The following is a 27,877-nucleotide window of genomic DNA, read 5'->3' on the forward strand; positions in this document are numbered from 1 at the left end:
TGATTCTCAGATATCATTATTCATTATATTGATACGATTCAATACCATCGAGAAGACAAAAAGGAACAAACTGAAAGAACACATGAATTTTGCTGCTACCAAGTTGCAACAAAGACCCATATTTTTTTTTTACAACATGGCATAAATGTACACAATAAGTAACACGGATTAAGAAGCTCCACAGTTAAAAGACAGCAGAAGTGTAGCCTCAAGGAATAGTGGTAGTAATATTTTCATAACCACATAAATTATAAATGATCTCGAGCATATATCTACTGTGAAGGCTCTCTCTTACAGATTAGACTCCTCTTCATTCATCCCTTGAAGCATGATCCATCCCAATCGAAGGACTATCAGCAAAGTACTCCTGGTGTTTCACATTCACTCCATACTGCTCATTTATTGGAAATGGAATCCTCAGTAATCAAGATAAATTATAAAGAAATGGGAGAAAATATTAAGGTCAGTACACAATAATACTCAATTTTGAGGGCTCATGTAGTCAGGAACACAACCTAAAACAGCCATCGGCCAGCCTTGGATATTTGAACAAGAATCTATTTGCACTGGAGATTTGACCAACAATGAGATCATATTTGGGCATATGAACAAGTTCAAATAGGAAAGGCCGTTGCAACATTACTCTTGATGAAAATAAATTAAATATTTTGACTACACCAACATAAAAACTTCACTCCCCAAGGCAAAAATAGCTTAGAATGCTTACCTCATGCAGTGCCTTGGTAAGATCCTCCATGGTTAAGATAAGACGCTTATCCTGTTACCATAAAAATACTCAGACAAGCTAAAAACAGTAGGAAAATACAGAAGAGGCATAATTCTAGCACCTTTTGCTGCTTCTCTCTTTTGTCCTTAATTACTGCAGACTGCCTTGCCTTGCATTGCCTATATTACAGTGCGAAAATGGTAAAACACATTTTAGCAACATTAGAACTTAAAAAGTCGCAAACTTGAACTGAAAATCCTAGCTAAGATAACATGGAAATGATATATAAAAGGAAAACTAAAATCTGATAAATTATAGGAAATTTTAAAGAAGAAAAAAAAATGAGGAACTTCTTGATAGCATTATGAATCCCAATTTACCTCAAAACAAAAAATTGAAGCCTTTTCCATTTATACTTGTATTCTATGGGTGGTAGAATCTTTGTTTCAACAGACTTCATATACGTTTGTTTTCCTTTCTCTTCCCTCTCTTTTCCCCCCCTTTTGGATAAGCACAAACAAGATCCAGGTTTGAATTACCAACTCAGTTTTATGTTACCAAATAATTAGTTGGTTTCCCATAACTGAATTCAACCCATTTATTCCCTAATTACCCCAGGCCCGTAAAAATTGCAGGTTTTTAGCACAAGCCACAGACTAAAAGGGCACGCGTGTTGTCATTTTTGCATTGCGAAAAAACAAATTATAAAAACGCTTTTGTTTACATTACCAGTTTTTGTTTTTTGTTGACGTGTTTCAATTGTTTGCGAAAAAACAGAAAACCAGGAGCCTGTCTAGTATCATTGTTGTTTTCTATTTTCTGCTTTTATTTCTGCATAGTAAAGAAACACATCATAAAAATGCATTTATTTATGTTGTTAGTTTTCTATTTCTACCATCAGTTTTCAGCTATTTGTGAAAAAACTGAAAACCATATTTTATGATCTTCAGTTGTTTTGACAACCTATTGCTATAAATTTTAATATCAAGAAATAGTTCTCTTAGATTAAATCATTCATTTTATACACTTTTAAATTACAATTAAAATAAAATGTCAAATGAATTTAAATATAACTAAATTAAATATATATATATATATATAAATTTAAAAAAAATATATGAACAAAACCCATTATAAAATATTTTTACTACTTTTTAATTGTCAGTCTAATAAAATTTTTATTGTAAAATAAATTTTGAAAGTATAATAATTTGAGAAAATAATTATAATAATTTTTAGTTTTATTATAGAATTTTTTTTTAATGTGTATCATTTTGTAATTTTATTATTTTAATCATATTTTTATCATACTATTTTATTTAAAGAAAAAAATGAGCATTTTTTAATTAAGCTTTTAATTTGATTTAGTTTTATAAATAATAACCAAACAGGTTACTGGTTTTTTATTTCTAGTTTCTGTGTCTGATGTTTTTTCTTTTTTTTTGGTTTCCATTTTTGTATTTTTGACAGTGATACCAAACCACCCCTAAAATTCATGGTTTTTAGTTGTCTTGGCAACCTATTACCAAAATTAACCTTTCTTGGATCAAATAATTCATTTAATCAAAATAATAATAAAATGGCAATATAAATTTAACACATAATTAAAGTGTCCATAGAATTTTTAAAAAAATTAAAAAATAATAATAATAATGACAGCCATTTACAGAATATTCTTACTGTTTATCAATTGTCATGTTCAGTAATATTTTCTTATAAAGTGAATTTTGAAATACAATAATTAAGTAAAAAATTATAAAAATTTTACTAGAACATTTTTAATTTGCATTTTTTTTGTACTTCTTATTATTAGTCACATTTTTTTTTAAAAAAAAATCTATTTTATTCAAGGATTGAACAATCTTTTAATTTGTTTTAGTTTTAGAAATATTAACAAAACAAGTTGCTAGTTTTTAGTCCTTGTTTCATAATTTTTGGCAGTGATACCAAACGGTCCCTAATTAGTAGCCATCTAAAGTAAATATCTCAATTTCATGTGAAGACTAAGGTCATATTTTTTGCATTCATACATTTAAAATCACAGTGCATAAGTTGAAGGGTTTCAAAACATACTGAAGGGCATCGTTGGCAACCTCTGCAATAAACTTCTGCGTAGCCACAGCTACCAGCCTAATTCTGCAAATATAAAGAGAAACTGGAGCAATCAGATCATATATAAACACAAGGGTAGATAATTTTTTCTATCGCATGTGAGGGCAGACAATCAGCATCCAAAATGTATTGTTGAATCAAAGAACACATTATCATTAAAAACAATTTCAGTTCACGTAATTTTATGTTCTTCACACTGACAAATTCTTCAATCTTGAAGAACCCCAGCAGTGCTGCAGGCGTCAATTTTTCACCAAAGTTCAACCAAGAGCCAAAAATGTAAGATAAGAATTTACAGGAATTTTTGAGTGGTCTCTAACATCATTTGGAAATTTTTAGCATATTATAAAAGAAAGACACGAATCATTGTACTGGAAAGGATAGTAAGAAGGAGATGAGCATAGCCAAGGAGCTGACCATACCAAAAGAGACATCATGTGCATACATCTAGAACGCTTACCTAAGCTACACAAGTGGGATCTATGAGAATGCAACTTCCCCACTCCCTGGACCACCACACTTGGAGCCTGGAAGGCATTGGGTTCACAGAAACTCTCAAACATTCCCAGGCATGGCATCCCATTCCCATGTTTGTCCTGAGGATAGAATTTGATGTGCAGCGAAGCAGCAGCAGCAGCAAGGGTGAACAACAGAACACTATAGGTACTGCCCACTGCCCAGGGGGAAATTTGGGAGAGAAGATGAGAAGAGAAGCAGCACTGTGGAGGGAAACAACAGACGCATATTCATTTTCAATTTCAAATTCACAAAAACTAACTCTTATATGGCTTTCACCCTAATTATAAAAAATCCTAAATTATATGAAATTACTACATGAAATAACAAATGAACCACATCCATTACAAACCAAGCCCCACATAAACTTTACCCTAATTAATTACTCCTAAATATATTTGGCTAAAATCCAACAATTCCCTAATCCAATTCTCTTTGAGCTTCCAACGAGGGTCCATCCATTTCCCTGCTTTTGTTCTACATCAAATCTCCCCAGTTGAGAAAAAATTTGGCCTCAAATCTTGAAATGGAGAGATCAAAAGTAAGATGCAATGAACTTGGACTCTTCAGAATCTGGTGCTTGAGTGATGCAAGAAACACTTTCCCTTGGTAGCATCAAAGAAAGAAAAGACATTAATTGAGAATTGGCATCTATGAACACGTGAGCAATGACAAACTCAACGATAGGAATGTTTTGAAGACTTTGGATGTATTCAAACACATACATTTCCTTGTTTGTCGTGTCTTCAAGTTGAGTAACTTTGACATGATCAATATTGTCATATTCTTTGTTTTGGTTAGTTGGTAGAGCACGCTTCAAAATAATCTTCCAACTGTTCTTGGGAGAGATATATGTGTTCTCATGTCCTTGAGTCACATTCAAATCATCCAACCAAGGAGAATAAAGGAGGATATGGCCAATATTCGCAGGTATGAAATCACACTAAACATTATCAAAATTGTTGCCCATTTGGATAGGAGCTGAAAACCTCTCATAAACATGCAAAGTAGAATTATAAACCCAAGACGTCTCATGAAGCTTTATGCGGGGTTCTAGATGAAGCTGCATATGAGTGGCCCAATTTCTAGAAACCGCATCCATAGAACATCCTTTCATCAATGTCGATTTTGCAAACATTTTCTCCACACATGAGAAAGGTATGAAAAGGCTTGAAACTGTCCAAGGTATAAGAAAGGGCATCCCTTTATTCAATAACTTGTCACCATGTTGATGGATTATATATATAAAATATATATGTGCCCAAGGTATAATAAAAGGCATTCCTTTTTTTCAATAACTTGTCACCATGTTGATGGGTCATACATATATATACACACACACTGCAACTAAGTCACTGAAGGCCTTAAACACAATTTGTTCACACTTCTCAATCTACCACAAACTTGACTCCCGATTCCTCAAGAACACCTTCAATTTTACCTTTACTGTAGAGTATCACACGGAAATTAAACAAACTTTCATATAACCTTAACAATTGCAGTACTTTAGTCTAATTATGATGAAGACAGTACTGATGGATCCTTGAATGTGTACCAAAACCAAACAATTAACCTTCTACCATGCTTCACAAATTGGCAGGAAATTTTACCACGTGCATCACCGGCACATGAGGTGCATACTGTAATCGCCACTCTGATCTAACTCATGGGCACACGCCTTGTTGGACGGCGATGAATTTTGGGGCCGGACCTAATCACTAGTTTGTCTCTGCTAGCGGTGGTGTTGCAAAATGATACTTCGAAAGTGGTCTATGAAAATGAAGGGCAATGGCTGCGAACAGTTGCAGATTGTTTTTCTCTCTTTTTGGGTTACTTTCTGGCAATGAACAATGTAATGATAGATTACAAGAAGGAGAGGGAAGGACAAAGAGGAGGAAAGAGAGTAGATCAAAGATGGAGAGAGAAATGGGTTCAAGAATTCTGCAGAAACTGCTGAAATTTAATTGAAAATAGTGGAAGGAAAGGATGAGGGGAAAAACGGAATGAAAAAGGAAGAGTGGAGATCACAAATTCACAATTGGGTTCTCTAATACCAAATGATGCAGTAGCAGCAGCAAGGGTGAAACAAGAGAACATTATAGGTACTACCTAGGGGGAAAATAGGGAGAGAAATAGTAGAAGTGAGAGGGAAGAAGAAGGAAAAGGAAGAAGGAGAGGAATGAGATACCAGAGGGAAATAACACACATGTTCACTTCAATTTCAAGTTCACAAAAACTAAATCTTACATGGCTTTCAACACCCTATTTAGCAGAAAGCCTAGATTATATGAATGACATATAAACCCCTAAATATACATGAAATTAAAAATGAACCCCTAAAAGACAAATCTATTACAAACTAACCCCCACAAAAACATAACCTTAATCAAGATCTTAAATTTCGATTTCAACTCAAATCTCGAACCTCCAAAAGTACGGAAATTTCAATGAAAATTTCGATTTCGATGTCAATTTCGATTTTGATTTGAAAAAATAACAGAAATTAGTAGTAAAGCATGGAATTCTTTGTGAAAATTTAGAAATGGTTAAAAAACCATAATATAAGTTTTAGACTAATATATTACAAATTAAATACATCTAAGTTTTGTATAAGGTGGAAAAGTTGTAAAATAGTATGTGTATCAAACATATTTGTAAGATAATGTACATTAAACATATTCAATTAATACAAATGAAATTCATAAATCATTTCAATATTATTTATTATAAAAATAATTATAATTTAGACATGAATGGTTAAAAAAATGTTACTGTAAGTTTATTTTTTCATATAACTTCAAAAGCACATGTAATAAACTTTTGTTTCAATAAAATAAATTAAGATAGAAATTTCACTTCAATCCTAAATTTCTCATTTGAATTCTGACGAAATTTAATCTTATAGTCAAAATTTCGACAAGTTTCGCTAAAATTTCAAGATTTCGATAAATTTCGTATGATTCGTTGAGATTTCGACTGAATTTATGCAAGACAAAAATCGACTACCATTTCGATTTCAAGGGTGACGGAAATCGGAAATTTCGACGGAAGTTTCGATAATTTCATGGAAATTTAATACCATGACCTTAATTAATTATTGGGCAGAAATTCAATGATTCCTTAATCAAATACTCATTTATCACCCTCTAAAGAGGGTCCATCCATTGCCCTACTTCTTGTTCTACATCACTCAGCAAACTCACAATTCCTAGGAATGAAGGAATTGTACAAAACATGGAAATCCCATTCCCATGCTCCCCAGGTATCATGGGGATCACATTCCATGAATCCTATTTTTGGGACAAAATTGCTCCCACCATTTTGGCATTGGATATTAATGCACAACAAAATAGTATTGCTACACATTATTATTAATTTATTATATACATATAATAATAAACAATTATAAAAACAAAGTAAATGGAAGCAGCATTATTATTATGATAATAATATAACATAATGGCTACAATTGTGACCAATTGCGCCATTGACATTCTACTACTAGTCTAAAAGGGCCCTTTCTCACTTGTCCCTTGTTTCCAGCCATGATGAAGATCCTTTTTTTTAAGGGAAAAGCAACTGCACTAGGGATACAGGTGATGCAACAGTAACCAAAATAAGAAGACAGATACAAGGACCTTATCTCACAACCTACATAGAGGCTAGTTTTATTAGAATTTTCACCACAGAAAACTCTAAAAATGCCTGAAAATTTTTCCAAAAAAAAAAAAAAAAACTCATGCTTTTTAGACACCTCTCAATGAGTCTCAAGTTATTTAAAAAAAAATCACTAAAACTAAAAACTAAAAAAATGACTAACAAAAATTTCCAGGCAGGTATTGGAGTTTGTTTACCCCAATTTTCTCCCAAAATTGGAAGTATTATCAAATGCCAATTACAAAGCACCACATAAGATGAAAGGAAGCTGAAAAATTCTAAAAAGTTCACCTGCAAAATAGGATTCATTTTTTTATTTTATTTTAATATTCTAATGATTTACCTTGAGCCCAATTTGCATTAATAATGGGTCACCAAAGCAGCTGAGGACCTTCAATGGGGAAATTGCACATCAAATTATCTGGCCTAAGTACTTTTCTGTTTCTTATTCCCATGTCTGCTGAAGAACTCATCACCCTCCACCATATGGCCATGCGTTGAAATGGACAATTAACATTTGCAGCTTCAAAATCCTTTTTTACACTCTTCCACTAGGACATCTCTATTACTTCGCCAAAAGGCCATCATGTCTTTCACAATCCAGCAAAATGCTTCCTACCACTACTTACTACGGCAGTCAGTGGTCCACTGAACATGAACACCAAAATAAAAAACCAAGATTTTCAACCAAATTGCTCTTAATTTGACCAGGCATTCATTTTTACTAGTATGAACCACGTATGTTGCACATGAAGTTGCATATTACAGACACCTCATTTTGGCCCATTGCACAAATTCACCTTTTCAAGGGTCTTAATGCAATTTAGCCAAATTGAAGGGTTTGAATGCAATGTGGCACAACCATAATTTCCATGGAGCTCTAAGGGCTTTCTTGTAGCCAAGGCCTCAAAACAGGAAGAGAGAGCAAAGGCAAAGAAAGAGCGTTAAAACTGCAGAGCATGTATGCCAGAATGGTACCTGCCTCTCTAATATCACCAGACCCAACATCTGTCTTTGACCGTTTTGCAGCACCTGAGCTTTTTTATCAAATTTAAAGGGATCGCCAACCATTTTTAGCTGTTGGATCATTTCAAACCTCAAAGAAAAATTTTTGGGTTCCCCTCGACCTATAAATAGCATCCTAGGGTATGTTTCTTTCCGTGGCTAAGATTTATGGGGTTGGACTGAATAGTACCAGATTGGACGAGCTATAGTAGTTATCCTCTCCCATGTATGGATTGCCATCAATGTTAATCATTTAGAAGAACAATATATCCTTTATGAAAACAACATAACAAAAATAGAAAAAGAAAAAGTGCGGTCTTGTCCTTTCAGTTACCAAAACTGTTTACCCACTCTTGGCCCATTGGCTTTTTGTGGCGGCCTTAAACCATGTAAATGGGCTAAGGCCCTCCCTCTTGGCCAGCCCCATCTGGTATGTGTATTGCACCAAATACAAGCTAAGGATGCTTAGCAATCTTCAAAAATAGAGGAGAGAGATTTGAGAACTGAAAGAGAGATTAGAAAAAGTTCAAGAAGATAAACAATAGTGGAGACCTCTTGGAGCAATCTTCACCCTCATAGCCTCACATACTCAATTCAAAATGTATGCGCTCTCAACCTCAATCTTCATCCATGTTTAGGATTCTTGATTAATCTTTGACTAATGTCACCTGAATAGGTTTTGAAAGAACATAATCTAGGTTTAGCATGTGATTACTTCTTGAACTCTTTGTCTAATGATGTTATTTTTATATGCATGCTAAATGTTATGTTTTCATTAACAAGTTACTCGATCTCTCTCTTGAATGATTGAATCATGTTTGTTTTGAGTAGGTGACATCATCCTATGAAATTAAATATCTTGATTCAAATTTCTAGAACAAGTCAATAGGAATCATTGCATTGTTGCATTGCGTAAAGAAAGTACAAAAATGGGGAATAAGAAATCCTCCTCTAAAGAACAAAAGAGCAAAAACAGAAAAACAAAAGGTTAGTACAAAACAGCAACCCAATCACAGTGAACATCCCTTCAAACAGCCAGCAGATATTGAGTCTTACACCAAACCAAAGACCATGAAGTCTTCTTCCCCTTGATCATATGAGTGTTCCTCTCCAACCAAACATCCACAACACAGCATACACGCAGCATCTCCAAAGGGCTGATGTGTCTTTGTTCCTTCTAAACCCTGAGAAAGAAATACCGAATATATCCTCTGCTGACCCTGTATAAACCCAACATTCCCCCATAAACCAAAGAGTCTATTCCAAAACCTCCAGGACAAAGACCAGCACAAAAATAAGCGGGCAGCTTCAGAAATATCAAAACAAAGAACACACACATCTGGGGATAAAACCATAGAAGGCCTCCTACTCCACAACAGACTGCTAGTGTTAACTCTATTAACACAAACAACCAAATAAAAGCCTTAATTTTAGATAGAAATCTGGCCTCCCAAAAACTGTAATAGAAAGAAAAAGATAATTTTTCCTGGATTAAGAACTCAGAAAGAATTGCAAGAGAAATCCCCCAAAGACTCCAGCAATCACTTCCTCATATCCTATCCGAATGATAGAAACCCTCCAACAACCCCAACAAGAGGTATCATTTAGAGCTATACAGAAATGAAAATTCCCAAGAAAAATTCTCCCATCAGAAATCAGAAAAGAAGAACCAGCCCCATTATGTAATGAAGGAAGCTCATATAAATGAAGAAACAACACATGAAGAGCTCATTCTCCCTTCCCAAAAACGGAATATGCTAACCCCATATTCGGTGTTAGAAATAAAATGTGGACAAAGCTAAGATATACATCTCCAAGGACTCTCAAAAGAAGATCTAAATAACAAGTTAGTACCCCACCCGCTTTCTTGTAAGAAAAATTTACTTTTAGCTACTCCATGCCAAAGAGAGTTCTCTAAAGGGAACCTCCATAACCATTTTCATCAAGGCAATGTTTCTAGACACCAAATCCCAAGACTCAACCCTCCTTTTTTCAACCTACGCACCACCTCCCACCTAAACAAATTATCCTTCTCCCCACCCTAGACCAAGGAAAGCATCTCATGATTCTCTCTATAGATTTAGATACCCCCACATGAACTTTAAAATGGAGAAAAATAAGGCAAAATGCTAGAAATACGGTGATTCAATAAGAGTTCCTTGACCACCTAAAGAAAAACAAATGCCTTTCCAACTAGCTAGACACTTAGCCACCTTCTCTACCGCAGGAACCAAAAACCTAGCAACCTAGGATTACCACCCAAAGGAACCCCTAAGTACAACAAAGGCCAATCTAAACTCCACTAAAGAAGCCAGCTCCAAAGATCTCTCAAAAGTTAATGCCCAAAATAAAAACCAGCTATTAGCTCTTCCGTAAATTAACTTTTGGCCCATAAAAATGGACAAAAGGTTGTAAAATGGTAAGCACATTTAAAAAGGACTTCCTATGATCCTCTAAGATGAAGATAGTGTCATTAGCAAACTGATGATGAGCTCAATGACTCTTACTACCCACCCCTATACCGCTCGCAAAACCTCTAACAACACAAACAACAAAGAGACAGCAGATCACCTTTCCTAACACCCCTCAAAGCCTTAAACCATGAATTAGGCTCTCCATAATAGAAATTAGAAAATAAAGCATTAGACAAAGAACCCCTCATCTAAGTCCTCCGACTAAACCCAAAACCTTTCCTCTCCAAAATCTTATCAAAAAATTTCCAACTAACTCCATCATAAGCCTGTTCGAAATCCAATTTAAACACAATACCCCTCCCTTTACTAATACTCAAGTTCTCCACAACCTCATTAGCCACTAAAGTGGCATACAGCCATACACAATCTGCTTTTCCCCAAAAAAAAGCACCTTTGAAATGGTGTGTTGATTACATAAATGATGTGTGGTAATCTATGTGCAGGTGCATGGGCATGATCCTCATACTGGAAGCCTTCTTCATCGAGGTGTGAACTAGTAAGGACTTAATTCCTCATTCAAAAGCAAAAAAGTAGGCAACTTGGGTTTTGACCCCAAGCACATTTTTTGTTGTTTTCCTTAATTGTTAAAGTGCTCCTTTTGTTTTCTTTATGCTTATTTGCTTGCTTTCATCCCCTTGGCTTGGCAGGCTTGCTCACCTTAGGTCTTCGCATGATCCTAGGCCGAGTCATGATCACCAATTACTCCATTGTTATGTTCATTAATTATCATGTCTTCTTGCTGCATATATTAATTTAATTAAAAGCACATTTCCTATATGTGTAAAAGCATTTTTCTTGATTGTGTAAAAACATGCTTCTTGCTTGTGGAGTGTGATTTTAATTGAATGGGTTGCTCATTTTTTGTTTAAATTAGATGCATCAAAGCGAAATATTTTATGCTCATTTTGTTGTGCATTTAGGATAGAGTGAGGATCCCAAAACTACCAATTTGCCAAAAAGAAAACAAAAAGGGCAAATTGGGTGCTCACGATGGTCTTTCACGAGACTCATAACCTTCTTAATTTTTAACTTAATTATTGAACCTCGTCTGCCTCTTAGGATGCCTTCCCAAGTTTTAGAGTCAAATAGATTTTTTTGGCTAATTTTCCCTTTTTTTAAAAAAAATAAAAGAAGTTATATTAGATAGAGAAATAAAAATTACAACAAAAAATCTGATCCATATAACATTGCTATTGTTTCTTAGTCATCCAACATTCAATCCATATAACATTGCTGGTCTTACAGTCATCCTATAAAACTTTCCTTTTAACTTGAAGGGTATTCTACGATCACAAAGCACATTCAAAGCACTTCTCCATTTTACCCAACCTACTTTAACTCTATGCATTACATCTTCCTCAATTTCTCCTTCAACTTGCATAATAGATTCAAGTATCAAAATCTACTAATGCTATTGATTTCTTCATTATCAAGTTTAACTTTGTCTCCAATATTCGTCCTACTATTACTGAAATTACATTTTATATATTATGTCTTATTTCTACTTATCCTAAAGTCTCTAGATCCTAAAGGTTCTCTCCATAATTCTAACTTCGATTCTACTCCACACTTGGTTTCATCAATCAAGACAATATTATTTGCAAACAACATAACCATGGAATCTCATTTTGGATACTCCTAGTTAGTTCATCAATTACTAAAGCACAAAGATAAGGGCTCAATGCATATCCTTGATGTTCACCTACTATGATTGGAAATTCTCTAGTCTCTCCACCAACAGTCCTAGCACTAGTCATTACTCCATCATACATATCCTTAATGACATCAGTATACCTACTACATACACCTTTTTTTTCCTAAAACCAACCATAGAACTTCCCTAGGTACCCTATTATATGCCTTCTCTAAGTCAATAAATATCATATGCAAGTCCCTCTTCTTTTACCTAAATTTTTCTATTAATCTTCTAAAAATATATATAGCTTCTATAGTAGATCTCCCAGGCATGAAACCAAATTAATTTTCTAAGACCTTCATTTTTTGTCGTAATCTTTGTTCAACGACCCTTTCCCACAATTTCATTGTATGACTCATAAGTTTAATTCCACAATAATCTTCTTAAAAGATACATAACTTCTATAGTAGATTTCCCAGGCATAAACCCAAATTGATTTTCTAAAACCTTCGTTTCTAGCCTTAATCTTTGTTCAACTACCCTTTCTCACAGTTTCATCGTATGACTCATAAGTTTAAGGCCCCTCTTCAATCATTTTTTTTCATAATTCACCAAACATTTTATATTAGCCAACTCCCATTGACCTTTTTTTAGCTCTGTTTCTACACCCATCAAAACACACTTCATTTTCTCCGGGATCACAAAACTTTAAATCCAAGATCCTAAACTTCTAAATCCTTCCTTGAAATATCCTCTACTAGTGTAGGTAAAATTTCATCCTCGCACTGCAGATCATTAACCAAACCGTCATTTTCAAACATAGAAACCCCCTCCAATCCTCCAAAAGGGATGGATGTACATATGATAAGTCCCTTAAAATGTCACTTGAATTAAAAACATACCCAATATTGTTCCCTAATTTAGTTCAACAGTAAACCCCCACCACAATCAAACTCACTAAGATTGCTGCTTTCATTATATTATATATCCCCCCATTTTGTCACTCCTTTCCTTTGCTAACCCTATGACAAGAATTGTCCGTCTTCTTAGCATGCATCTTCCACAACAGAAAACTCTTCTTTTAAATTCCTCTCTAGAATCTTCTCTTTTCTTCTGACAATTTTTTCATTTCCGCACAAGATGACTCCTTAATAAATTAGGATTCCTATTACTCAAAAATGGCTGAACTAGAGCCCTAGCCCCATGAAGGTTCCCATCACAAAAGTATTAAGCAGTGATTTTAAAGGCATTTTTCAGGTGCGCCTCTTGAGGCGTTTTAGGTCAAAAACGCACCAAGGCGTAAGTGAAAAGGCGTAACTCCATAAAAGCATACGCATCAGGTAAAAAGGCGTACGCATTAGATAAAAACCCTCGCTTTTTTACGCCTCACAGCAAGGCGTACACCTTTCGGTATTGCACTAAAACCCTATCCTCCTCCTCTCTCCCACGAAGCTTTTTCTCCTCTGCTTTGTCAACAAAGCCTGATGAAGCCTCTGCTCTCTCTTCGAAGCCTCGACGAAGCTTGACAAGCCCATTGCTCTCTCTCGAAACCTCGATGAAGCCTTTGCTCTCTCTTTCGAAGCCTCGACGAAGCCTTTGCTCTCTCTCTCTCGAAGCCTCTGCTCTCTCTTTCGAAGCCTCGACGAAGCCTCTCTCGTGAAGCCTCTGCTCTTTCTTTCAAAGTCTCTGTCCGACGGGTCTGAGGTTCTCAGACAGAAATTTGTAATTTGGTTTTTTCTCTTTTGTTTGAAAACTTATGGCTTATTTTTAATACTTAAGAATTATGATTTCATTTTTTTCTCCATTATTCTAACATTTTTCTCATTTTTATACTATATATAATTTTTTTTATTTATTAATTATTTTAAAAAATACAGTCTCAAAATGCTTACGCCTTAATGCCTTGAGGCTTACACCTCGCCTCGCGGAGGGTAAAACGTCTCCCCTTACACCTTCACCTTTTAAAACACTGGTATTAAGTATTATTAAGGGATAATGATCCATTAAGATCTCTACCACCTAGAATAGGGGTAGTCATCCTTACACAAGGGGTAATGGCTCAAAAAGCTTCAATATGAATCTAAAATTGTTTAAAGGGATCTCTGCTACCTAGAATAGGGATAGTCATCCTTACATTAAGGGTGTGGCTTTTACACCTCAAAAAGCTTTGAAATAAATCTAAAACTGGTTTTTGCACGAAAATTCACTTTAAACCCCCACCCACCCCACCATCCCTCAAAAAATAAAATAAAAATAAAATATCCACATATTATTCAATACAAATAAAATATATGTAATCCAAATAACAAGGATATCTTATCCTCACTACAAGGATATCATATCCTCTTCTTTATATAATCCTTTTCTCCTTTTAATAGATTTATTTTTCTATTGAAAAAATTATGTCATCTTTTTGTAACAAGAAGCATATTCAAAATTTGAGTCCTAGTGAACTTCACAGCATTTTTAACGGGGAGTTATTATTATTGTATATTTGACACTTTCTATTGAGAACTTGCCACTTTGCAATGGATTTTATTGAGGTTTAACATGAAGTAAAAATACATATTTTTTATTATATTTGGCTTAATGATCAAAGAGAGAGAACGTTGAATATGTTGACGAGAGAAAAAAGAGATATAAAGATGAAACTAAGGCACCTAGTTTATTGACCTCCTTCAATTTAGGACCCCATCTCTCTCATCAAACTCAAATTCCAAATCAAGAGAGAGAGAGAGATTATTGAAATTTGAGTAAATAAGGGTGGGTATTTTTGTCCACTTAAAAGAGTGTAAAAACACTCCAAACTTTCCGTCATTTTATATGTAGAATTTGCGTGTGTGCATCATTTTGCTATCTCTAAACGTTCTCAACAAAATAATTCTAGCTTTATTCTTATTAGATGGACATGTAGCCAAAACTTTGAACATAAAGCATAGCCAATTTTATAGACAACTTACAGAATCATCACCCACATTTTGATAGGCATGTCATTTCTGTCAATCACCATCCTCAGAATATATGTTCTCCCTCTATTATCATACATTATTCTTATTTGATGGACATTTAGTTTATGCATCACCAAAGCTTTGAACAGAAAGCATGGTCAACTTCTTACACACAAAAAAAAAATGATAGCAGAAGAAAATTTAATTAATAAAAGAAGAATTTACAAAAGGTAGAGTGAGACATCTCCCAAAGAAAAATCTGTAACAAACCAGAAAAAACAACTAAAACTACAGAAAGCAGGAAAAAAATTAACAAGCCAGCACATTCCACCAATATCTTTGCATTTCTTGGAAACTATTCCCTCTGGAAAACCCAAAACCAATGCACCATGGTGATGCTAAATACTGGATTTTATCCCAGACCAGCTCCCAAATCAATTTCAGCAACCCCCCCCCCCCCCCGGCGCGGTGGGAGAATATCCATGCATTACATTCCATCCCCCATAAAGCTGCAAATAAGCCACACCTCCATAAGGCTGCCCTATCCCGCCTCCTACCAAAACTTGTAAAAGAAAATAGCTAGTAAGTCTTCCACTGATGCAGGGCATACCCAACTCTCTCCCACAATACCAAACAGCTTATTCCAAATCCTCCAAGCAAAATCACAGTGGAAAAGGGGATGAGAAGTTGTCTCAGAGTTCTTGAAACAGAGCACACATACATTGGGAAAAAGAGCCTTCAAAGGTCGGCTGATTTGCAACAAGTTTTAGTATTTATTTTAATAGGCACAACCAACCAAGTGAAAGTATTAATTTTTTAGGGAGCCTTGGCCTTCCATATAATAAGGAAGAACAGAAATGAAGAACTAGAATGGATCAAGAATACAAAAAAATATTTGCAAGACTACACTCCCAACTGATCCCAAAAGGACCAAGAACAATCCTCCCCGACAAAAGATTACTCAATAGAGATAACAAAGAAGACAACTCATCCATCTCCCTATTATTAAGAGGTCTCCTAAAATGGACATTCCAGGAAACCAAAGGACTGCTCAAATCCCCAGCAAAAGAAAATATGACTCTATTTTGCTCAGCACTCAAATGAAAGAGATGAGGGAAAAAAGCGGACAAAGCTACATTACTCAGCCAAGGGTCTTCTAGAGGGAAGTGCAATAATCATTTAGCTAAAAAGAGTAGTGTTTTTAGGCACCAACTTACCTAGACCCTGCCCTCCCTCCTTAGACCTACAGGCCTCATCCCATCTAACTAAGTGATCCTTGTGACCCCCACATCAAACCACAAAAACTCTTTCATAACTTTCTCATGCTTACTCACAATCCCTTACAGACAGAAAATAAAGCAGGATGCTAGAAAGACAAGCTTGATCAGAGTAATTCTTCCCCCTAAAGAGAAGAGAGCCGCCCTTCCACCCATCTAACCTCTTCATCACCCTTTCCACCACTAGATTCCAAAACCCCACTACTCTAGTGTTACCCCCAAAAGGAACCACTAAGTGTTGGCCTAACAAGGCTTACGAATCTTGTTTTGATGATAACAAAGCAAAGGATCTAAACATGTTTTGCTAAGATACGTTTCAGGGCTCAAAAAATTTCATAACAAGAGATCAAGCTCAATAGTGTATATAACAGATCAAGTCTCTAAAGGAACAAGCTTAAGTGTTTGTAAAGAAGCTCACATGAAGATTATGCTTGGCCCATGATGAAACAAAAGAAAATTGAAGAAAGAAAAACTTGGATTCAAAGATAGAAAAATCTGATGAAGCTTAAAAAATATTGAAGCTCAAGGACATAATGGACCCAGAGCAAGACATACATAAAGACTTTAAGTTTAGAAAGTTTTAAAGTCTTAAGGAAGTCTTGTGTAAGTACTTCAATTAAATGTCAATATAAATGCTTTGAAGCTCATTGGGATTAATTATTGACTTAGAGACCATTTTTTGAAAACCCCGGAAAATATTTTTAAAAAGTTTCAAAACAAATTGGCAAGAGTTTTTGGAAACAAGTTTAAAAAAAGCATTGTTCTTACTGCCCAGGCGACTGACCCTTATCTGGTCAGGCGACTGACATTTATGCTGAATTAAAAATAGGGAAACGTAATAGGCCTAGTCGACTGATCCCTGTGAGTCCAGGCGATTGACCCCATTCTGACTTTGATATTACACTAAATTTCAAAGTCTAGGCGACTGACCCCAATGAGTCAAGTCAACTGAACTTCGTAACGGCCATTTTAAAACAACGTTTAAAAGTTTCCAAATTATGTTGCTTGTGCCCCAAACTTTGTCAAAACTTGGGAAACACTCCAAGTAACTTGGGCAACACAAAAATAAGACTTTTTAACACTATAAATACATGATTTCACAAATCAAATCACATACCAAGAATTCAAATCTACAATCAAGCTTATAATTCTCATACTCTTCAAAAAGTCTTCTTGCTCACATACTTGCTGAAGTTTTTCTGAGATTTGCTGAGTTATTTTTCACCGATCTTTGAGCATAAATTCTGAGTTTGATCAATCAAAAGAAAGATCCCGGTGATATATTCTCTAAGCTTCAATTCTATTCTTCATTGATATTTAAATTGAAGTATTCTTAGCTGTGCTAAAACTTGTACTAATCTGCTCTTTTTTTAGAGTAATTCTTGTACGCAAGAAGTTTTCTTGCTTTCTTGTTTTTTTGACGATTCAGGGTTGTTGAATCGTTCGTTTACTAAGTGTGGGGTATCGCTTGGAGAGGAGAGCTCTATCCTATTGAAGGAGTGTTGTAAAGGTTTGCTCCACCCGTAAAGGAGTGGTATAGTGGAATCCTTAGGTGTGTCGCCTAAGGTGAGGACGTAGGCGGGGATAGCCAAACCTCATAAAATATTGGTGTTGTTCTCTCTTCCGTACTTTCATTAATTTTCTGCATATATATACAAACTGCGTGGTTGTGAATTCAATTTTCTACACATATATAAACTGCGTGGATTGATTATTTAATCGCTGAAAGTTAATTTGCTTTTGGGAATTGCGGAAACTGTAAGGGAGTACGTTGATTGATCAATATTATTGCGGAAACCACAAGGGAGTACGTTGATTGATCAATACCAAAGCTCATTAATATATTGATTGGTTGCATAATTCAAGTTACATATTTGACATCAATATTTGAGTTTTGGAGCTTGGTTGAATTTTCTATTGTGTTTCATATTGAGAAATCAAACTCATCTTGCTGAACGGGTTGACATATTCAAAAGCTGAATCTTGGAAGCATTGCTGGAATTGATATATTGTTTTATATTGAAGCTTATCTTGATTGATTAAATTAATTCATTGGGTGTTGATCTAAGCTGCTGGAAGAAGTCTTGAGAAGCCTACAAAGTATTTAATTTGGTATTCTCATTCATAAAGAATTATAACTAAATTAATTCTCAGCTGGACTTGTGATTTAAATTCAAATCTTACATGTGTGTTTGCTAAAACTAAAAAGGGTTGAGAAAGAATTAACTAAAGAAGTTTCTAAAGAAAAATTGTTAATCCCAATTCATCCCCCCTCTTGAGAGTACACCTTACTTTTCAATTGGTATCAGAGCGGGGTTGTAGTAAATCCTAACTAGAAGCTACATAAAGATCCCTATGGCACACCTAGGTGTATCTCCCTTTGCTGAAGGTCAATCCTCATATAGACCACCTCTTTTTCTGCAGTGTAAACTACACCTTTTGGAAACAAAGAATGAGAATCTATTTACAAACTATGGAATGGAAAACATGGAAGGTTGTCACATATGGTGACCTTATACCCACTAAAACCGTAGATGGTAAAGAAATACCTAAAAAAGACAGAGATAACCGACAATGATCTTAAATGTTACAAGTAAATTCAAGTGCAATGAATGCACTATATTGTGCTCTTGATGTAAATGAATTTAATATGGTCATGGCATGTAAATCAGCTAAAGAAATCTAGGATAAACTTGAACTAACCTATGAAGGAACAGTTGATGTTAGAGATAGTAGAATCGACATGCTCACAAGCGAGTATGAAGCTTTTAGGATGAACCCAAATGAAACCATCAATTACAAGAATGATAAAAAAGGGGATAAAGGATCTCCTTATCTGATGCCCCTAGAAGCACTAAAAACCAAGATTCAAGTTCACCATTAACAGTCATTGAGAACCACACGTTAGATAGGCAACCCCTTATATGCTCACCAAAACCCTTTCTTGCAAAGACTTTATCCAAAAAGCCCCGACTTAATCTATTGTATGCTTTCTCAAAATCTAATTAAAAAACAAACTCCCTATTCTTATTCCTACAACTATCCTCTACCACCTCATTGGCCACAAGAATGCCACCCACTTTTTGCCTCCCCCACACTAATGCACATTGGGCGCTAGAGATTGTGTTAGCAAGCACTGCACTCAACCTATTAGCTAAAGCTTTAGTAATAACCTTGTACACACTACAAACAAAACAAAAGTCTAGATATCCTCAACCTTAATATATCTATATTTTTTAGGCACCAAGGTTATAAAGGAGGAGTTTATGCTTTTGGTCAAAGTCCCATCCCCAAAGAATTAGTAAAAACTTTCAACAGATCACTCTTTACAACCTCCCAAGAATCTTGGAAAAAAGCAATGTTGAAGCTAGGGCCTTATCCTTTTTCATCCCAAAAATCACCCCTCAATTCTTCCTCCTCAAATGGTCTAAGCACCTCTACTAACCAACAGGTATAGGATTCCAATTTAGTCCCACTAACATCAGTCTACAATGACCATCCTCCGAATACATATTCTAAAAGAAACAAAAGTGATCTGATATTGGTCATTAGTGACTCTCCCATCCCCCATGTCTAACTCCCTAACCAAATTGTTACTCCTCTTACCATTAGCCAGCCTATGAAAGAAAGAAGAGTTAACAACCACCATCTTTTACCCATTTAAATTTGGTCTTTTATCTCCAACTCCTCAATTCCTAGAATATTACCTCTTCTTACAAATTCCCCACCTACATCTTCGTCGTCGTCGTCGTCGTCGTCATCGTCGTCATCATCATCATCATCATCATCATTATCATTATCATTATTTTGATAAAACAATGAATTGAATTAGAAGAGAAAAGAGTATACAACAAAAGAAAGATAGAGGAAAAATACGACAGGGAGAATAAGAAATCCTTCTTCAACAAGAAGAAAAGCAGCTACAAGATCACAAAAAAAATAGAAAACAACTCAATGAAGCAAAGCCAAACAATCCCGCCATAAGTCTTCCAAATAAATATGTTGGAAAAAAAAAACCCACATACCAACACCAATAGTGAAGCAAGATAAACCACTCTAGTCTAAAGAAAATTGTTAGTAATAGACATCTTTGAATATTCTAGAATTTTTCTCCAATCAAAAACACTAAATAATAGCCAACAGTGCACTACCAGTCTACCACCAAGCCTTCTCTATCCTTTCACTAGCCAAATCCCCTAAACATAGTAGTAAAAAGGCATTCAGTGCGAAGGGCAACCTAGTTTTCATCAAAGATCCTAATAATTAATTCCAAATGACAAAAGTGAAAAGGCATTGGACAAATAAATATGAGCAAGGCTCCCCACACCTCAAACAAAGAACACAAACATCAAGTGACAGGGCCTTATAGGCTTCTCATTTGAAGCAAGTTATCGGTGTTGATTTTTTCAAGAATCTTGTATGAATAAAAGCTTTTATTTTTCAGGTAACTTTAGCTTTCCAAAATCAATGAATACAAGGCAAAAGGGACCACATTAGGATAACCAGATAGATAGGGGAAAAAATGACTTTTAAAGAGAATTCCCAATAATCTAAGTCCATACCCTTTTATCACTCCCCAAATGAACAAGAGACGAGTCAAGCAAGTTTATCAAAAGAACCAAATCATTAATCTATCTCATTAAGATTTCTCCCAAACTAAAATTCCCAAGAATGTTCCTCCTCTTGCTAATGCAGAACAGCATAAATTGGAGTAACATTAAGATTTGATAACCAAAAGAAATGAGGATATACAAGAGCTGAAGGTGTCGCCCCCACCCAAAGGTCCTTTGGAAAACAAATTCTCTCCCCATTACCCACTATATACTATAGACTTTAGGAAGAAAATGATGATAAATCTGTGACATAAACCTCCAAGGACTCGAATAAGTAATATTAAATCCCACTTAGGCATCCCATCATTTTGCAATAGATCAAATTTCCTGTGAGTTACCAAATGCCAAAGGGAATTAGGTTCTAAAGGAAAACACCATAACCATTCTTCCACCAAAGAGATGTTTTTTGGATATGAAGTTAACCACACACAAGCCTCCCTCCCTTTTAAATCTATTCATAGTCTCCCAACCTACAAACTGGTCTTTTTTACTACCCTCACTACCACTCGACTACCAACTTGTCAACTTCTTGAGTGGAGGAAAGATAACACAAGAATTCTTCAGGGAGAAAGATAACACAAAGGGATGGAGGAAAGGCATACATTGATCGACCCCTTAAAGTGAAGAACAATCTCTCCACCCGTCCAATCTCCTAGACATTCTCTCAAAAACAAGGTCCCAAAAAGAGTCAGCATTGGGGTTACCTCCTAAAAGACACCAAAATAGATAATATGTCGAGTTAAAATGGCACCTGATAAGAGAACTAGAAATTGGGTAGCAGACGCAGAGTGTGATTTATTGGATTGGACCCTACCTTAATTAGAGGTTCCATTGGGTGGGAATCCTAGAGGGGCGGATTTTCGGAATCCAGTAGTGGAGAGGATTACAAAGAGATTAGATGGTTAGAAGGTTGCCCTTTTCTCTTTCGGGGGTAGAATTACACTAATCCAGTCTTGTATCCTCTAGCATTCCGTAGAATTTTTATCTGTTTTTAGAACTCCAATGGGAGTCCCTAGCAAGTTTGAGAGAATTATGAGAGATTTTTTGTGGCCTAATCTAGAGGGGGTTGTAGGGATCACTTAGTAATCTGGGCAGAGGTTTGTAAGTCTTAAAAGGAGAGTGAGGTTGGGTCTTGGCAACTCGGAGTCTAAAAACACCGCTCTTTTAGCTAAATGGTTGTGGTGCTTCCCCTTAGAAGATAATTCCATCTGGTATAGAGTTATTTGTAGTAGTTTTGGGTTGGATGAGAATGGGTGTGATACCAATGCTAGCTTGAGATGTTCTTTAGGAAGTCCTTAAGAGGTATATTTCCCATATTTGCTCTATCTTCACCCCTCACACTAAATTTGTAGTGGGTAGGGGTTCCTAGATACGTTTTTGGAAAGACCCATGACTTGGGAACAATTTTTTTTCACTTCTTTTACTCATCTTTTTAGACTAAGCTCTAAGCCAAAGAGAGTTATCTCTTTCTTTGTGGATAATGGGAATTGCTTTCCGGTCTCTTGGAATCTTCATTTTAGGAGACCTCTAATTGATAGGGCAATGATGGGGTTGTCTTCCTTGCTGTCCATAATGAACAAAAGCAAAGTATCATTGGGTAGGGATGTTCATTCTTGGTGTCTAGACCATTTGGGGGTGTTTTCTTGTAAATCATTCCTTGAAATTTTGAACTATTCAAACTCACCCTTTCCTCTTTATCCTATTATTTGGAGGGTTAAAGTTCATCCAAAAATTAAAGCATCTACTTGGTTTGTTCGGCTTAAAAAAACATATACCGATAACTTGCTGCAAATTAGGAGACCTTTGAAGGCCCTCTCTCTAGATGTTTGCATGCTCTGTTGTAGGAATTCTGAAACAGCCTCTCGCTTTTTTGGCATTGTGATTTGGCATGGAAAATTTTGGAATAAATTGTTTGGTTTTATGGAAGAGGGTTGGGTTTGCCCCAGTTCAGTGGAATATTTTTTAATCACTTCTATGCAGCCTTTGGAAGAAGGAAGGATAGGGCAGCTCTATGGAAATGTAGCAAGTATGCAGTTTTATGGGGTCTATAGTTGGAACAAGACACGCGGATTTTTTTTTCCTGGAAAGAAGCTGAATTCGAATTTGGATTGGGAAAAAATTCAATTCTTGACTTCTTTATGGTGTCCTGGGTTTGGAAATTTAAGGAAAGCTAATTTTAAGGATTTAAATAGGGATTGGAAGAATTGGTTGGATTTATTTCTGTTTTAGTTTTTTCCTGATTTGTTCCAGATTTTTTTGGGAGATGTTTTTTCTTCTTCCCCCCCCCCCCCCCCCCCACGCCCCTAAATTCTTTCCCTATTAATGAATTTTCTTTTGCTATCAAAAAAAAAAAAATGACATGACCTGCTATCCTAACAAAAGGGTCCATAACACCTATATGCACCATACCACTCTCATTAAAGTCAATTTACAGCTCAGACGCTTTCTCAAACACATGTAAGATGGTCATTAAATTAGACAAACCACCCAAATTCTTTAAAAGGAAAAGGATAGTATCATGAACTGATGATAAGAAATGGTACAATCCTTATACCCTACCTAAAGCCCCTCCACCAAACCTCTATCAACTCCTCACTCAATCATCCTACCCAAAGCATCAATCGCAATAGTAAAAAGAAAATGAGAAAGAGGATCTCCCTGTCTTAGACCCCTGGACGCAGGAAAGCAAGACTTAGCATCAGCGCTTACTAAGATGGAGACCATAGACAAGCACCCCAAATCCGTTTCCTCCATCTCAACTAAAAAACTTGAGCTCAACCTATCATAAGCTTCCCCAAAAGTCCAATTTCAACACTCAACATCCCTTTCCCCTTCAAACAGGATCTTCAACAATCTCATTGTTGCTATCAAGGCTGCGTCTAGAATCTATTTACCACCTATGAATGAGCTCTGACTAAGAGAAATAGTATTCTCCAAAAACTGCAGCCAATCTTTCATATAACACCTTGGTTAAAATCTTAGGCACCAAGGTAATAAAAGTAGACTTCATACTCCTTCATACCACTCCATTGTCAAAAAACCCAAGAAAAATTTTGAAAAAAGTCTCGCTTCAAGAACTCCCATCAATCCTTAAAAAATGCCATAGTAAAACCATCTAGCTCACAAGCCTTAAATCTATCCATCATAAAAACCAAACTCTAAATCTCCTCTTCCTCAAAAGTCACTCTAACCAAGCTACTTTACTAATATAGGAACCAACCCAGCACCTCGACCATAGCTCTTCCCTCATCCTCTTCTGAAATGAGGTTTCTATAAAAATCAGTAATCAAACCTGCAATGCAGTCAGGATCTTGATAACCTGTCCCCCGACCATCATTCTCTAGCTCTTTAATAAAATTCCTTCTTCTCCTCCCCCTCACCACCCTATGGAAGAGTCTAGAATTACAATCCTTATCCCTGACCCAATTCATTCTAGATTCCTGCTTCCAACTCATCTCTTCCCCTAAAACAACTTGTCCAAACTCATTGGAAAACTAAACTCGTATCTCAGCTATGTCCTCATAAAGAGGTCCCTCAGCTAATCTATCGATCACCCCCAATTCCAGATGAATATATTTTTTTCCAGACCAAACATCACCAAAAACTTCCAAATTCAAAATTTTCAACCTATCTTTCAAATACCTCAAACTTTTCATAAAACAGAAACCTTCCCACCTTTCCAAAATGCACTCCCCCCCCCCCCCCAAAAAAAAAACCAATCCTGCCCTTTTCAATCTCCTCATAGATACCATACTCCAAAAAAAATGTATGAACATGTATGTATAAACACTTACATTTGGGATTCGTTTTTAACATTTTTCATCAAGATTCTACAGTTTTACTCAAAGTTCCTATTTAAAAAAGCGAAAAAAAAAAATTAACCTAATTGCATGTAAAATCTAAATCATACTTGGCCAGTTGCCCTAAAACTCATTCTACAAAATACTAAAATCAGATTCAAAACTTGGAGTTTGAAGCCCAAGAAGAGACGCTTGCTTTGCTCCATAAATAACTTTCCATTATCTGTTCTATCCCATTGTTAACCACAACCAACACCCCCCAAAAAAAAAGTCTTAATAAGAACGGGGCAAGCAGCGTATTTCTTGAATCACAATTTCAAACTCCAAGAAGCTTTGTATGGTACTATCACAAGAAAATGCACTACAGCTGTCATTGTTATATTTAGACAAGACGGACATATGAGTTTTAAAAGCTTACCCAATATTTATATATATTAAAAAAAATCCAGAAATTCATGTCACTGATCATAAATTGGAAAGCAATCTCGCATCCATGTTAAATAATCTATTTTTAAGTGTGGAATCAACTCCCCGTGAGTAGGCATTGACAGCTTGATGCATAAATTTGGCACAACCTCTCACTCCCAAGAATCTAGTGCAACTAGAATTAAATTACATTAGCAACTAACAGAGAGGATTCTCTTAGTATGTTTGACCTATATCAGGTGCCTCATACCAAAAGAGATCTGAATAGAGCATTCCATTCAAACTCGAGCTGACATCTTGACATATATAATATTTCTGCATCTTAGACCATGTAAGGCATAAGTTTTGGAAAGTTTCCTGCCAAGCTAAGTCATTATATGTTCTCATGAGAATTATTCAAGGGGAATATTTTCCACAGAAAGAAGAGAATTAATGGTAAACACAAGTTTTCTCCAAATCTATTGAGTAGACATGATAAAATATCCATTTTAAATGAATACATTCCTCCAAAAACCAATTGAAGAGACCTGATAAAACTTTTATCAGAGTTAATAAAAAACGCATCCTAATAAATTAAGCCTTGGACTTTGGCTCAAGAAAATTTTTCTAAGAATTAATTTCATCAAAGCCAATGGAAACTAAAGAAAACATCAGTTACAAAGCCACACCAGTGCAATTTTTTTCAAATATGTCATAACTTTAATCTATTTTTCTTCATTTTTTTGTAAGCACTCAATTATGCAGAAACATATTTAATTGTTTACTCTATTGAACCAACATAAAAAGAAATAATAGATGAAAATAAAATGCAAACAGCACTTTTAGTAAACTCTCATCAAGCTCCGTATGGTCGAGGAGAAGATGCAAGAAAGACAAACATAAAGGCACATTTTTGTTTCTTTCTTCGTTTTTTCTTTTTATATTGGCGACCCCAGAAAGATAAATTTTCCTTTCAGCCAATACTACTCTTAAAAAAAATTAATACTTTCATAGGTTTTAAGAGGGGAATAGAATTCTTTCTTCTTTTTATATTGGCGATTACAGAAAACTAAATTTCTCATTCAGCCAATAGTAGTAGAATACTACTCTTAGTTAAAACTAATAATTTCATAGGTTTTAAGAGGGGCATAGAAAAAAGAAAGCATTCATATTTTCTGTTTTGGTTTCTTCCCCTCAGTTTTCTCGGCAACACAAACCAAGGGTAAAGAAGAAAGTACCTACAATCGAACGTCGGGACACTGGAACCCGCTTTTGGCAAGGTAATGTTCGACCAATTCATCGGGAATCTAAGAGAGAGAAGGAAAAGAGCGGAAATTGGTAACCATATTAATTGAGATGCTTTTTCGTGGTGAAAGAAAAAATTTTCAAAGATATTCCCGAGAAAAGAAAAAGTCACCGTAGGAGTATAGTCCATCAGCGAAGTGAGAAAATCCGAGAGGGCGGTATCGTCATCGTGTCTCCCCTCGCCCGCTTGCTGGCTGTGGTTCATTCTCTCTCCCTCTCTGGTCTCCGGCAGAGAACCTTCGTCTCCCTCAGTCAGTCTCGACGCTGTGTCTCGCTCTCTCTCGCTCAAAATGCTCCCTGAATCGCGAGCTTGACAGCACAAATATGAACTCCGGATAACTAGGGATTTCTTAATCTCTAATCTCTAATGGGGTTCTCCAAATTTAATATATTTTTTAAATGTCCAACACGCCTCCTAGTCAATCTAAAATAAAATTCAATCCCCGTCTTAAAAAATATAAATATTTATTATAAAAAATACTTATAAATTAAGTATTTATAACTATAAATATTATTTATTTTATACTAAAATAATTACTTATATCAAAAAATTATTTTTAAAAATTATTTTTTTAGGTCAAGAAAGCACTTATAATAAGTAATCTTAAACTACTTTTAGATAAGTAGCCTTTCTGGATAAATACTTTTTACAGAGTGTAAGTGATTTCAAACAATTTCTTTAAATGAATGATTCCTTCACATAAGATTTAAAACTTACCAACTACGATTTCTTATATTAATATTCAAACATACTAAAATTTTATGGAACTCACATAACCGAAATACACTTAATGATATCTTTCATTTATACAAATCTAAGTGCTTATTTAACATCTTACCATTGGTGTGTTCCAAATCCTACATGGAAGACTTGTTGCTTCTAAATGGCATTTTTTAAATGTCTGTCCAAAATAACCCCATAATTGCTCCAAAATTATTCTGTAATTATAAGACTCTAATATTATTTACTAAATTAACATTTTATAAGAAGATCAACTTTCTCTCTTGAGGTACATTGATACTTTAAATAAGTATTATAAAAAATCTTGTTTTTCTTACACTTCTGAAAGCGATTCAAAAAAGAATATTATAAGGGGATTTAGTGATTTACTCTCTCTTTCTTCTCTTTCAATTCACTTAATAGATTACAGTTCAAATGTATGATTTGAAGAGAAAGAGTCTTTTCTTTTCTCATCTTTCCAAACAAACTCAATACAATTAAAGTGCTAAGGTTTATTGGCCTTTGGCATTAATACTTAACAAGGATAAGGTTTTAGATATTTCAAATTGAAGGGGAATATTAATATAGGTGGTGTTAGCTATGTTGCACTTGGGTTGTTTAGAAGGAAAATGTGGAAGAGGAGGATAGTGGTGGAGATGATTCAACTAATGAAGATTGAGG

At 35.3% G+C, this 27,877-nt stretch overlaps 1 protein-coding gene across 1 annotated transcript; it reads right to left on the bottom strand.

Moving 5' to 3' along the window:
* Positions 1-26,876, bottom strand: LOC131150985 (transcription initiation factor TFIID subunit 10). The gene is made up of 6 exons (XM_058102120.1): positions 26,588-26,876; positions 26,413-26,477; positions 2,801-2,863; positions 849-906; positions 728-778; positions 1-391 (listed from the first exon to the last, which is right to left on the bottom strand). Exons 1-6 carry the CDS (start codon positions 26,678-26,680, stop codon positions 311-313), a joined length of 411 nt encoding a protein of 136 aa, XP_057958103.1. The 5' UTR covers positions 26,681-26,876; the 3' UTR covers positions 1-310.
* Positions 26,877-27,877: the final 1,001 nt, after the last annotated feature.

Source organism: Malania oleifera, chromosome 3 (assembly GCF_029873635.1).
Source record: "Malania oleifera isolate guangnan ecotype guangnan chromosome 3, ASM2987363v1, whole genome shotgun sequence".
Classification (NCBI taxonomy): domain Eukaryota; kingdom Viridiplantae; phylum Streptophyta; class Magnoliopsida; order Santalales; family Ximeniaceae; genus Malania; species Malania oleifera.